Source organism: Arachis ipaensis, chromosome B3 (assembly GCF_059453495.1).
Source record: "Arachis ipaensis isolate K30076 ecotype BB chromosome B3, ASM5945349v1, whole genome shotgun sequence".
In the NCBI taxonomy this organism is placed as follows: Eukaryota; Viridiplantae; Streptophyta; class Magnoliopsida; order Fabales; family Fabaceae; genus Arachis; species Arachis ipaensis.
In genome coordinates, this window is record NC_142438.1 from 22,028,591 (window position 1) to 22,041,119 (window position 12,529).

The 12,529-nt window shown below is 35.7% G+C and overlaps 2 protein-coding genes and 1 pseudogene across 10 annotated transcripts; 2 read left to right on the top strand and 1 right to left on the bottom strand.

Moving 5' to 3' along the window:
- Positions 1–462: 462 nt before the first annotated feature.
- LOC107629873 (beta-1,2-N-acetylglucosaminyltransferase II) lies at positions 463–2,162 on the top strand. The gene has a single exon (XM_088510159.1). It carries the CDS (start codon positions 600–602, stop codon positions 1,923–1,925), a length of 1,326 nt encoding a protein of 441 aa, XP_088366285.1. The 5' UTR covers positions 463–599; the 3' UTR covers positions 1,926–2,162.
- A 3,002-nt stretch (positions 2,163–5,164) lies between these two features.
- Positions 5,165–7,771, bottom strand: LOC107629871 (CAAX amino terminal protease family protein). The gene is made up of 4 exons (XM_021118377.2): positions 7,519–7,771; positions 7,278–7,445; positions 6,061–6,282; positions 5,165–5,529 (listed from the first exon to the last, which is right to left on the bottom strand). Exons 1-4 carry the CDS (start codon positions 7,705–7,707, stop codon positions 5,188–5,190), a joined length of 921 nt encoding a protein of 306 aa, XP_020974036.1. The 5' UTR covers positions 7,708–7,771; the 3' UTR covers positions 5,165–5,187.
- Positions 7,772–8,660: 889 nt separating this feature from the next.
- On the top strand, positions 8,661–11,608 carry LOC107629872 (pentatricopeptide repeat-containing protein At2g20710, mitochondrial pseudogene; annotated as a pseudogene). Of its 8 annotated transcripts, XR_015907718.1 has the most exons (6): positions 8,661–8,998; positions 9,081–9,342; positions 9,616–9,836; positions 10,109–10,402; positions 10,503–11,362; positions 11,550–11,608. The product of XR_015907718.1 is annotated as a pentatricopeptide repeat-containing protein At2g20710, mitochondrial pseudogene, transcript variant X7 (transcript). The 8 variants fall into 8 exon arrangements; XR_015907713.1 differs by having other exon boundaries at positions 10,109–11,362; XR_015907716.1 differs by having other exon boundaries at positions 9,621–9,836; positions 10,109–11,362.
- Positions 11,609–12,529: the final 921 nt, after the last annotated feature.

A 12,529-nucleotide genomic window follows, 5' to 3' on the forward strand; every position in this document is an offset into this window, starting at 1 on the left:
TCTCCCTTAAAATTTAGTCCAACTCTACCCTCTACTATTCCCCTCGGGCCCTCACTTTAGATTTTGTTTCCCTCTTTATTAACCTTAAATCGATTGACTTGTTTAAGTCAAGGCGGCCGCTCTAAAATTGTCATTTTCCTCTCTTGACTGGCTTCCTCACCGCCGGATCCACCCGTCCCAAACTTTGGTTTGTCCATCGCCTTCTTCCCACCTTCTTTGTCGTGTTTTCTAAGTTTTATTTTTCCCCAAAATTAATAATCAAATTAAAAGAAAAGATACCCTTTTACTTTTCAAGTTCATAACCCCTTTGATTCTCTTCTTCATCCTTACCCCTAAATCCACGCCCTATTCTTCACTCTGCTTCTGATCCATTCCCCCACATGTTCTTGGAGCAGGGGAAACTGCAAGAACTGGGGTTTTGGCTTCTTGATTCTCTATCCACAACAGCATCAAGTGTGCACAATAGGTTTTTCATGCTCAACTTTTTCTTGTTCTATCAGTTTCTTTATTTGTCTCATGTGAGTACTTGATTAACTTAGAGGCTTAGGACACTTTTGATGCTTTGTGTTTCGCCGTATTATTAGTTAGTTTGTTCTGTTATGGCTGCTGCTTATTATAAGAAACCACGGCTTAGGGATGTGGCTTTGCGCCGTCTCATACTCGTGGTGTCTGTTACTCTCTGTGGGGTTTTGCTGCTTGTATTTCTCTTTGGATCAAATCCAACATCAATTAATGATGTTACTCGTGATTTGGTAGAAAATGTTGGTGATGGTAATGATGATGATTCTGCTTATCGTCGCGATTTGAAGGTTGCGAAGGGCTTTGTAGCCCTCCCAAATCAGAATGACTTGTCACTTAAATTGGAAAAGCTAAATGATTTGCCACCAAGGAACTTGGATCTTTATCCAAATCTAGCCAAGGACCGAATAATTGTTGTTTTGTATGTTCACAACCGGCCTCAATATCTTAAAGTAGTTGTCGATAGCCTTTCGCAGGTGACGGGCATTAATGAGACCTTGCTAATCGTTAGTCACGATGGTTACTTTGAGGATATGAACAAGATCATTGATGGTATCAGATTTTGCCAAGTTAAGCAGATATTTGCGCCTTACTCGCCTCATTTGTTTTCGGATAGTTTTCCTGGGGTCTCGGCTCGTGACTGCAAGGACAAAGATGTTGCCAGCCAAAAACATTGCGAGGGCAATCCTGATCAGTATGGCAATCACCGCTCGCCGAGGATCGTATCGTTGAAGCATCATTGGTGGTGGATGATGAACACAGTGTGGGATGGATTAAGAGAGACCAGGAAGCATGAGGGTCATATTCTTTTCATCGAGGAAGACCACTTCATATATCCCAATGCATACCGCAATCTGCAGATTCTAACTTCATTGAAGCCTGAAAAATGTCCCGATTGCTATGCTGCAAATTTAGCACCTTCTGATGTGAACTCGCGTGGTGAAGGATGGGCCAGTTTAATTGCAGAGAGAATGGGAAATGTAGGCTATGCTTTTAATCGAACTGTTTGGAAGAAAATACACAACAAGGCCAGAGAATTTTGTTTCTTTGATGATTATAATTGGGATATCACGATGTGGGCAACTGTTTATCCCTCATTTGGTAGTCCTGTTTACTCGTTGCGAGGTTCAAGGACTAGTGCAGTTCACTTTGGGAGATGTGGTTTGCACCAGGGTCAGGGGGAGAAGAAGGCTTGCATGGATAATGGCATGGTGAACATCCATGTAGAAGATGCGGACAAGGTTCCTAATATTGCATCAGACTGGAGCGTCCATATCTATAAAAATCAACCTGGTTACAAGGCTGGCTTTAAAGGTTGGGGAGGCTGGGGTGACGACAGAGATCGACATTTATGTTTGAGCTTTTCCAACATGTATTGTTCCACCGGCACCTCATCTCCTATGTAAGATCTGATTTTCTGGCTGCTTACTTTTTTCCTCCCATTTTTTTGGTGTCAGTTTGCAAAACCACTATGAGAAGATTAGATTCTTCAATACATGAATTCATTATTAGTCCTTCCAAAATGCTTTACTGTCCATAAATTACTTTGATAACTACCACGAAATCGTATCTAGGTTATACCATTGTAAGGATATTCATAGCGGTTCTTCCTAGTAGATAAAACCTTTTATATATTGGAACTATTCTCTCCTCTCTTTTATTCTCTCTCTCTCTCTCTCTCTCTCTCTCTCTCTCTCTCTCAGCACATGCACAAGACTAGATTTAGGAAACTGCATGTTTGCGGGCCTTGGAGACCTTCAATTTTGTTGGTTCATGCTTCCCCTTGTATCATTGGTTGCTTGAGGAGGCATTAATTGGTTATGCTTGGTTGATGATGACACTACTATTCTTCTTTGTATGCTGTGAATGCACTACTGTAATTGGCTCAAAGATTAGATTGTGTTTTAATGGGGTCTTGTAGTTGAATTTGATAACAATAAAAATATAGAATTAATCATTAATGATGTTACTAGTTAGTGTTAAGAAGTTAAAAGATACACATGAAGTTAGTTATGGATTTAATATTTAAAGGTTACATTTATATATTGGAAATGTTTGGTAACAAAAAAAAAATTAGTCAAAAACAGCAAAAACTTGCCTTATTTAGCATTCATCAATTGTTAATGAATGCTAAATAAGGCAAGTTTTGGCCATTTTTTTGTCTCCCTAGGCATTACCGTTTATATATAGCAGCAGTTTCTATATTGGCTTTTGGATTTGGTCTACTCTGGCTTTCATTGTGAGATTAACTTTCCTTTCATTATTTTATGAATGAAAAAACAAATCGTAGGATTACTTTCGAGTTGTCGAGTAAAATTGATTCAATTGGTTGAATTCCTAAGTTTTTGTTCCATGATGGACTTATTTTTAGATGTGACATAAAATTGAAACGTCAAAATTTGTGAATTTTGAGGGAATCTAAGTTAGCAGTTTTGTCTTATAGGGCAGTGGTTTTTATCATGTATGTGATACTTGTTCTTGGTTAAGGTGTTCATTTCTTTCAGGATTTGCTATTATTGGTCATATGTTTGTGGTTTTTAAGGTATCATTATTTGTAGCTGAATTGTTTGTTTCTGTTTGTTTGTCCAGTTTTAGTCAGTAAAATCTCATTAACTCAATTGGCATCAGTTTTCTAAACAAAAATATTTTATGGACAATCTATTTTCCAAAAGGTATTCTGCCTTCCTTTATAGACTTATAGTACTGTGATGCTCCAAAGCACTAGGACTATAAAAGGGATGTGCATAAACATTAAATTTCCTTCAGAAAAGGCAGAGATAACTATATTGCCAATATGTAACTTCAGTCAACAACATATAGAAGTGGAAAACGAGGAGAGTATATAGGAAAGGAATATATAAAGTATTCAATTCAATGGATAAGTGTTTGATAGTTCAAAAATTAATAGCCTGCATGAAAATGAAATCATCTTAGCTTTCATCTCAGATCCACTTGCAGACAGATATATTGTCAAAGCTACCGTTGGTCAATATTTTCTTCTCTTGTTGTTAAGGGTAAGCTGGACCATGGCATCTATTTACTAATGTTTTCCGTGTTTTATTTTGCTATCTTTAGTCATATTTTTCATGCAATAAGACAAGCCATAGTTGAATATAGCCAATTTTTTGGCGGTATTTGGAATTCTGTTTTGGTAATTGGTTATGTGAACAAGATTTTAGTGCTAGAATAGATGCTAATTAATGAGAATGTGATGGCTGAGGTTCATTAATACATTTATAGAAACTAGAAAAGGCTAATTAATACGGAAATATGCAAACACCAAAAAAATTATAAATGGAAAGAACATATTCTTTCATCCCATTTGTTTAAACTTGTGGATGTAGTTACATAATTGGGAAAATTACAAAAAAAAAAAAAAGTATCGTATTTAATTGTGTTTACTCTTTCTTTAATAAACAATCTTTCTTATTTTTTTATTAATTAACTAACTTCATAATTTTACACTTTAAAAGCCAACTTGAGTAATACACTTAAATTTAAGTGGAATGAATTTTCTTGTCAATCAATCTTTTGCGGAGGGAAAAAAAAAGAAGTAAATTACCATTTCTATCTAAGAAAGTGTTTCTTTTGGTGACTTATCCAGAAAAATTTTAAACACTGATAATTCTATCCATAATAAAAAGAAAATTACAGTTGTACTCATGAAAGATAGATTTTGTATGACAAAATTATCAAAATACTGAAAAATCAACTAAAATTTTCAAATTACTATTTTTCTAACCCTAATCTCAACATTCCTCTTCCAAATCTCAATCATTTTTTTATTCTTTTCATGGATTTTATCACCTCTTTCGCCAACACTATCACCGTTGCCCCCAACCATTAGCCTTACCTACCTCCTTTTCCATTGTCACAACAACGATAGTGATGATTGAGCATGGTAATGGCAAAGTAGCACCTGTTTCACTTGACCTTTTTCTTTTTGTTTTGCAATAATCTTCTTCCCCAAAATATGAGCTAAAAGGGTTAGGATTTTCCAGAACTAGCCATGTCAAAATCCAAATCCATCACTACCTCCAAATCCACCACTACTTGAAAAACTACAATTGCCGCTGTTCCACCACTGATCTCGGAGGTAACAGTGACGACTATGAGCACAGATGTTGCAGCCACGCTGGAAAGAGATTACAGAGTAGAAGCAATAGCAGAGACAGAACGCAAACCAAAAATCATAGAAAAAGAGGGTAGTGAAATTGGAGAGAGAAGTGGTCGCCGTTTGAGTGTTTCAAAGAGAGAGATAGAACGGGATGGGGGCAGGGAGACAGCGTGGTCGAGGTTCTTGGAGGGCTTCAGCGGGGACGCGACAGACGAGGAGCTCGTAGAGGGGGGGGGGGGGGGAGGGGGCGGCGCCGGGGGAGGAGGCAGCGGAGGTGGCGAAGCAGACGAGAGGTGGTGTGGAGTAAAAAGAGATTTGGGTGGTGGTGAGGTTTTGGATTGGAGGAGTGGTGGTGTGGAGTAAAAAAAATAGGTTATAGTAGAGAGTATTTTGGGAATTTTAAATAATTTTTTAGGGTTCGGATAGTTTTGTTAGCAAAAGTCTATCTTTTATGGGTAAAAGTGGTAATTTTGTTTATTCATGGGTAGATTTGTCAGCATTCTGAACTTTCATGGATAGAAACGGTAGTTTATTCGAAAAAAAAAAAGCATTTAGTTAAAATAAGTAAATAACAAGGTCAAAGCATTGTACAAGCAATGTATAGCGATGGAGGAAAACAAATTCCCAGTCCAGCAATATGAGCACCCAAGAACACTTCCAACTATGAACAACTGTATGAAGCTCTCGCCAGAGAAGTGGATTGCACTGAATACGATTGAGCTTATGGCAACAGCTTGGTGCCATTTCATTGTGGTGGAAAGTGATGTCAATAGAAATCCTCTATAAACAAGTTCTTCCAAAAAGGGAGTGAAAATGCAATAAACAAGCACACAAGATACTCTTGAGACATCACTGTCTAGGAGCATCTCCTTCAGTATTGGGTTGTAAACAGGCTGCAAGAACAGGGTACAATGTCAAATCAACGGAAAATTTATTTAGAAATTAAGAGGATAATTTAGAATAATGACTAAGATAAAGTTTCAATGATTCAATCCCTCTTATTTTAACTTCAAGGTATGTTCAATAGATAAAGTTTCAACAAAGCTACGTTTTTATTTTTTGTTTTTGGGGGGGGGGGGGGGGGTGCGCCTTGTTCTTCCCTAACATCAAATCTGGATGATGAAATTTGGAGTTAGAAAATCAGGTTTGAATCTTTTTGGTTTTTCAGTTGGTTTCTCATAATATCTTTCAGTCCGACAGGACAAAGATCAATCCGTCACAGATCGTAGATCTATATAAGAGTTTGTTGCTGGCTAATGAGTTGTATATACAACGCGCGATTCGAAACTCCGACACTTGTTTAAGTGCTAATCACTCGACCAACTCAAATTGGTTAAATACGGCTTGAATCTACTAACTTGTAGTTCAAACCTTAGAGGTAAGTGCTACAAAATTTGCAGTTTATGATCTGAATTTCTACCAACCTTAGGTCCAAATAATCCATCAGCAAGAAGTGATGTGAGAAAAATCAGAAGAACGAGAAACCCGAATCCCAGTGCTAATGCTAGAAACCAGTTCCTGTCATTCAATGACTTGCTAGTATTTTTGAATAATTTTGTAAAATCATGTTGCGGCTTAGCCGTGTACTTCAGTAAAATCAGAGCTCCATAAAGCTCCAGAATTTGAATTGTGAGAAGTGACAAGGCCTGCATTAATGAATGAACAGAAACAAAAATGGAGGATGTAAATTTAGACCTTGAGATAAGTGTAAAGATGGAGGGCACATTTGTAGAGAAATACAGAGTTCCCATTGATGCACTACTGCACTTTGCCGTAGAAGAATTTTTATGACAAAAAGTAGCACCCTTTGGATATTTGGAAAAAGAAACCATTTCCCAACAACAAACGGCAGTGGGAGGAAGCAAACGTTAACTACCACAAACATATCTTATGATCTCCATAATTTTGGTCCTGTAATGCTACACAACCACTAAAGATACACCAATGCATTCAGGCACTGTTTACCCACTATTCTGAAAATATAGTGTCCATTAAAATTCATATTAAAATTATTTTAAAATGATATTTCTGTAAGTCAATTTACTAAATATAAAACAATGATTATGGATTAGTATTTAACTACTTCCTAACATATCATAGGAAAAGTTTAGGTAGCTATAACCATTTTTATTTAGAGTAAATATCCTTTCCTATTTCTTTTTTTGGTTATCCTTTCCTGTTTCTAACCATTCCGCCTTTCTACAATACAAAAATTCTTAATCGGTCTCCAATAATGTAAATAACTGGTCTAAGCAGGCCTTACAAATGGTGATCTGCTCATGTGTCAAAGGCTGCTTAGACCAACAACAAGGATTGCTTAGGCAAAATACTTGGATGATTGAGGACCGATTAGAAGTTTTCGATGGAGGAGCGCTTTGTCCTTCGAATAAATGATCAAGGATCAGAAATGACATTTACTTCTTTATTTAACATGTAATTAACAATTTCCTTTTTACTCTTTTTCTTTACCACAAAACTATTTGCTATGTAACATGACTGGTACAAAATATTTCTCCTAAACCAATATTTCTGATCATGAATCGCATCAAAATGCATTTGATTGAACTAATTGAATGTCATTTCAATTTTTATGCGGCTTTTTCCAAGAACATAGAGAATAGGATAAAAGTGATCTACGGACCTGAATTTGTGGGTGAAGGTGAGGTTGTCGGGAAAGCAAAGAAACAACGGATAAGCCTCCAAAGCTGAAAGGGATATGGAGAGTGAACACATAGAGAGCAAGATTCGTCCATACATCTCCACTATCCCAAACACTATCGTCCTCTTTCAAAGCTGAGAATGAGAATCCCTGTAAACTTATAATTCAATTATAATAAGAACCAAACAAAGAAAAAGATTTTACTAATCTCTCACGGACATACCTCAGAAAATGGTGTGACTTGTTCATCCCTCTTTGAACACCTGTACCCCAAACGCAACTGTGGCGGAGGCAAACATTTCGTGATGCTTCTGTTTGATGAGTGAAAAGGCGTTGTAGCAGACTCGTTATAATGGAAAAGTTTAGCATTATTAGTAATACTATGTGGACACCTTAGTACTGACGACAACATTTTATCAGATGCCAAAAAACAGTTACATGTTCCAGCTTCTCCACAGATAGGGATTTTAGTGGGCACAGCAGCAATTTCGCGCGAATCAGTGTAAACCTGTTTAGCAGAATAGGTGGTTCAGATTGTCATCGGTTCATTGTAGACCTTTCTTCACAGGGTGCATGAAAGATACCTCTGATTTTTTTTTTAAATCAAATATAGGAGATTCCAACTCGCCAATTTTTTGATGAGTATGGAAAGACTATGTCATTTGAGTTATAACTCATTGGTTCAAATGTATATTACCGCATCAATTTTGATAATACTATTTTTTTAGATACATTCATGTAAATATATAACATAAGAAGATCATGTGAAATAGTATTATTAAAAATAAAAATAATTATTATTTTTCTATAATAAATTCTGACTTTTGAATACTATTTTTGAATTTAATTTTGGTATACTGAAAATGTAAAATGTTTTATACCATTATTTAATCACATCTATTTGTTTAAATGACTATTTATATGATAAATTTAAAGTGTTATTTTTACTTATGTACTATTATAGAATTGGATGTACTTATAAAATAGTTTTACAGTATATTAAAATTAAATTCTATCATTTTTAATCCTTACAAATTTTTCTATGTATAAACAATCTATAAAGATAGAAAAATAATATAAAAAATTGGTTTACTTTTAACTAATGGTGACTAACAATTCTTTTTTCAAAATTTGTAAAATGTAAAATAAATTTTATACATATAATTATATTAAGGGTTAAATTATTCTAAAATAAAGAATTCGATAAAAATTATTTTTAAATTAAGATTATAAAATTTACATATAATAAAAAATACAAATTTAAAAATAATAATGATTTCTTCTATTATTTTATAAGTTTCTTCATTTCAATTTTCAAAGGATTATTTTCTTGTATTAGAACTAAGCAATCTAATTATATTATTTAGATGCACAAATCAAATTCGGTCAGGTGAGGTCAGTATATATATTAATCAAACAGAGGATTATGTATGTAAATTTGAAAATGTAGTGTGAGAGTAATATACTTACTTTGGGAGCAGGGGAGTACGACATATCAATTTGGGAGGAGCCACCTCAAATAGTGGGAATGGAGTTACTGTGTGATACACCAGCAATTAGAATGAAATCTCCTGCGTCTTGGCTGTGCATAAGATGATGGCTAATTGAGCTTTGGCATTTTTTGCTGTTTCCTTTGGGCCTTTTGGACTTTGGCCATTTTTTTAACCAAAAGAAATGCAAAAACAAAATAACTAGCAGCTGAGGTAGAGGACTCTTTAGTCTTTTTCCCTCCCTTTTATCCGAGGCAGGGTTTTAGGTTGGGGTTTTAAGCTGAACAATTTGCAGAAGAAGAATAATGAATCTGTTTCTGAAGAAATGGAACCTGTTCAGCACCCGTTCTTGGGTGGTTCAGAGGGCTATGCTGCACAACTCTCAAGCCCCAAGCGATTCCCTTTTCCTTCGAATATCGAGAGCCGGACAACCCAACATTTCCATGAACTGTATTCTGGATCAATGGGTCCAAGAGGGCGGACACGTCAGGCATTTCGAGCTCCAGTTCTTCATCAAGCAGCTTAGGTCTCATCGCCGCTTCAACCATGCCCTTCAGGTTAGTTTAATTTGTTTTTAATAAATCGAAAATCTGAACATTTTCATTTATGAATCTCTGAATATATTTTGAGTTTTATTGGAGGCGAGAAGGATTTAATTTTCATTAATTAATATACCTAAAGGACATGAGTTCCTTCAGATTGGGTTGGAACTAACTATTTGAATGGTTAAGTGCCTGGTTTTTGTTTTTATTGAAAATGAGTACATGATTAGATGACATTGTGGAAGAGTTTTAGATTTATTTTTTTGATCCGGTATAATTCTTGGGCAGAAAAGTCTTAGATTAATATTGTGGCACATCCCAAAAGAGTCCTTATCAGAGTCTCTCCTGAAAGCTCGACCGCACCTAAGTCACATCATGAAGGTAGTTCCTACATCCTCGGAAGATTTGGATCACTTTATGTTGACAACCCTTGATCCAGCATCATCTCGCACCCTAAGAACTTGGAGTTCGCTCTTTAGCTTGTCATCAACAATGGACAAGAGTACCAAGTATGGTTTCCTAAGTTATGTTAAAACAAATGTCCTACTTATTTAAGTAGGATCAAACAATTTGATTTGATATATACATATATTACTGAAATTATGGGCAATTCCTACTGCAGGCAAACTATTTAGAACAAACACTACTATAAATGGTTAAGGGCTAACATTTCTCTGTCATATTCTAAATTTTGCTAGGATTGTGCTCATCTAGAGCATTTGGTTGGTATGAATTGTCTTTAGGACCAATAATGATTTGATCATTTTTATTTTTGTATCAGGTATTAGAATGGATGGGCGATGAAAGGAAACATCATTTGACATCTGGAGACATAGCTGTACGTCTTGACTTGATAGCAAAAGTTCATGGCTTAGGTCCAGCAGATAAATACTTTAATTGCATTTCAGATTCTGTAAAAGATTTCAAGGTCTATAGTGCTCTTTTGAATTGCTATACACAACATAACTCTGTGGAGAAAGCAGAGGCTACCATGCATAAACTAAAATAGTATGCTTGTAAGCATACAATAGATTTGGTATTGAGTTATAATGCTCTGTTAAAGCTCTATGTTCGAGTAAGTGAATATGACAAATTCGATAGTTTGATGAGAGAAATGTTATCCAAGGACATGTACGACTCTGTGTCGCTTAATACTCGGCTGAATGCGTATGCAGTCGTTAAAGACTTAGATGGGCTGGAGAGCTTACTATTGCGGATGGAAGCTGATCCTAAGGCAACTATTGACTGGATAACATACTCTATTGCAGCAAAGGCTTATATTCAGGCTGGCCAACATGAGAAAGCATATGCAATGCTGAGGAAATCAGAGGACCTGATTGAACCCAAGAGGAGGAGGGCTGCCTATGGATCTCTTCTAACTATGTACGGCTCCATGGGGAAAAAGGAAGATGTTTATCGTATTTGGGATATGTGCAAAAGGTTAAACAGACCCTGCAACGCGAATTACATCTCTATGCTGACCGCATTAGCTAGGCTTAATGATGTTGATGGAGCTGAGAGGATTTTCGAGGAATGGGAGTCTGGAAATACATGCTTCGACATCAGGATCCCGAATGTGATGATGAGTGCATATTGTAAGAATGGTCTGGTGGAAAAAGCTGAAGCATTCATTGATAGGCTTTCAAAGAGTCGCAATGAATTAGGCGGTAGTATATGGGATCGATTGGCACATGGCTATTACAGGAACAATGATATGGATAATGCTATTCAAACAATGAAGAAAGCGATTTTGGGAGGTCAACCTGGATCAACATGGAAGCCGTATCGATTTACTTTGGCTACATGTATTGATTACCTTAAGGACAAGGGAGATTTGGAGGGGGCATCAGAAATTCTTAGGCTATGTCTTGAACGAGGTTATTTTTCTACTGCAATACATGATAGATTATCAAGCTATGTGCATGGAAAAACACCAGAAACAAAGGCGATAAATCTGATGGAAGAATATTATCATCCAAATAATGAACTTTTTCCAGATGGAGAGAAGCAACATGAAATTCAACTCCATGAATAGGTCAGCTACTGTATTACATGAAATTTCCCCTTTCTTCTGGAAAACTGAAATAATTGATATATATTTAATCAATGATTACCATTTGATTTTAGAAGTATCTTAATCCTTTTTATTATTTTTTAAATTTTTACATTCGTACACGTTCAATGCTTATAATTATGACAGCGAGTATGTTTTGATTTGTCAGTTATTTGAAAATTGGTCAAGCGTATATCTATTCTTGCTTGGGTGGTGTTTGTGATTCTTTTTTTCCAAAAAAGAACGTTTAAATTTACGGGAAACATGCCAAAGCAATTCAGCCTGCCAAATAATTAGAAGGTAGGTAGTTGTTTTTTAGATGGTTTCCTCATTAAACATCGTCACAAGAAGCGGAATATGCAATCAGGGAGGTGTTTTCTTGTTCTTTTACACGGGTTGTTTTCTTCTTCAGGCTAATGGTTAAACTGGTCCTGAAAGCTTCCTCGACTCGATTTGATCCTTTTGTTGACATGTAACTGATAACTATTGATGTGTGAGATGAAGTTTGTGGCGAATGCTTACAAAAAGTAGTACAGTTCGAACTCTAAAATGGTAAAACCTAAATTCTAAACTTTAAAATCTATATTTTAAATTTTAAATTTTAAATATGAGTCATTGACGTGAAATGTAATAGAGTTGAGATTTGTTTAAGAGGTAAATACTAATTCAGTACTCGAAAAATTCAGATACGGATAAAATGATACTAGAAAGATGTTATCAATAAAAAGACTTTTAAAAAAAGATTAATTTTGATCAAAGTGGCTAACCTTCAATTGAGTTACCTGTACTTAAGGTTAAATGCTTATGTGTCAATTAATTATCATAATTACAAAAGTTATCCATACTTTTAATTTTACAATTTTAAAAACACCCAAATTTTAATTTTCTAAAAAATCCCAATTCCCTTCCTTTGTGAAACTCTTATCTCTTCCTCATCATCGTCCACCAATGTTTTCTTCTCTAATAAACTCCTGATTAACATTCTCTTCTCTAATAAACTCCTGATTAACATTCACCACCGCCTTTACCTTGCTCATCCTTCTTTTTCGGTTTTTCCGACCAATCTCCAATTCTTCCTCCTTCCTCCTTTTTCTCTCTCTTCAACGCTGTACAAGTGGAACAAGGAACATATGTAACAGTGCTCTCAAT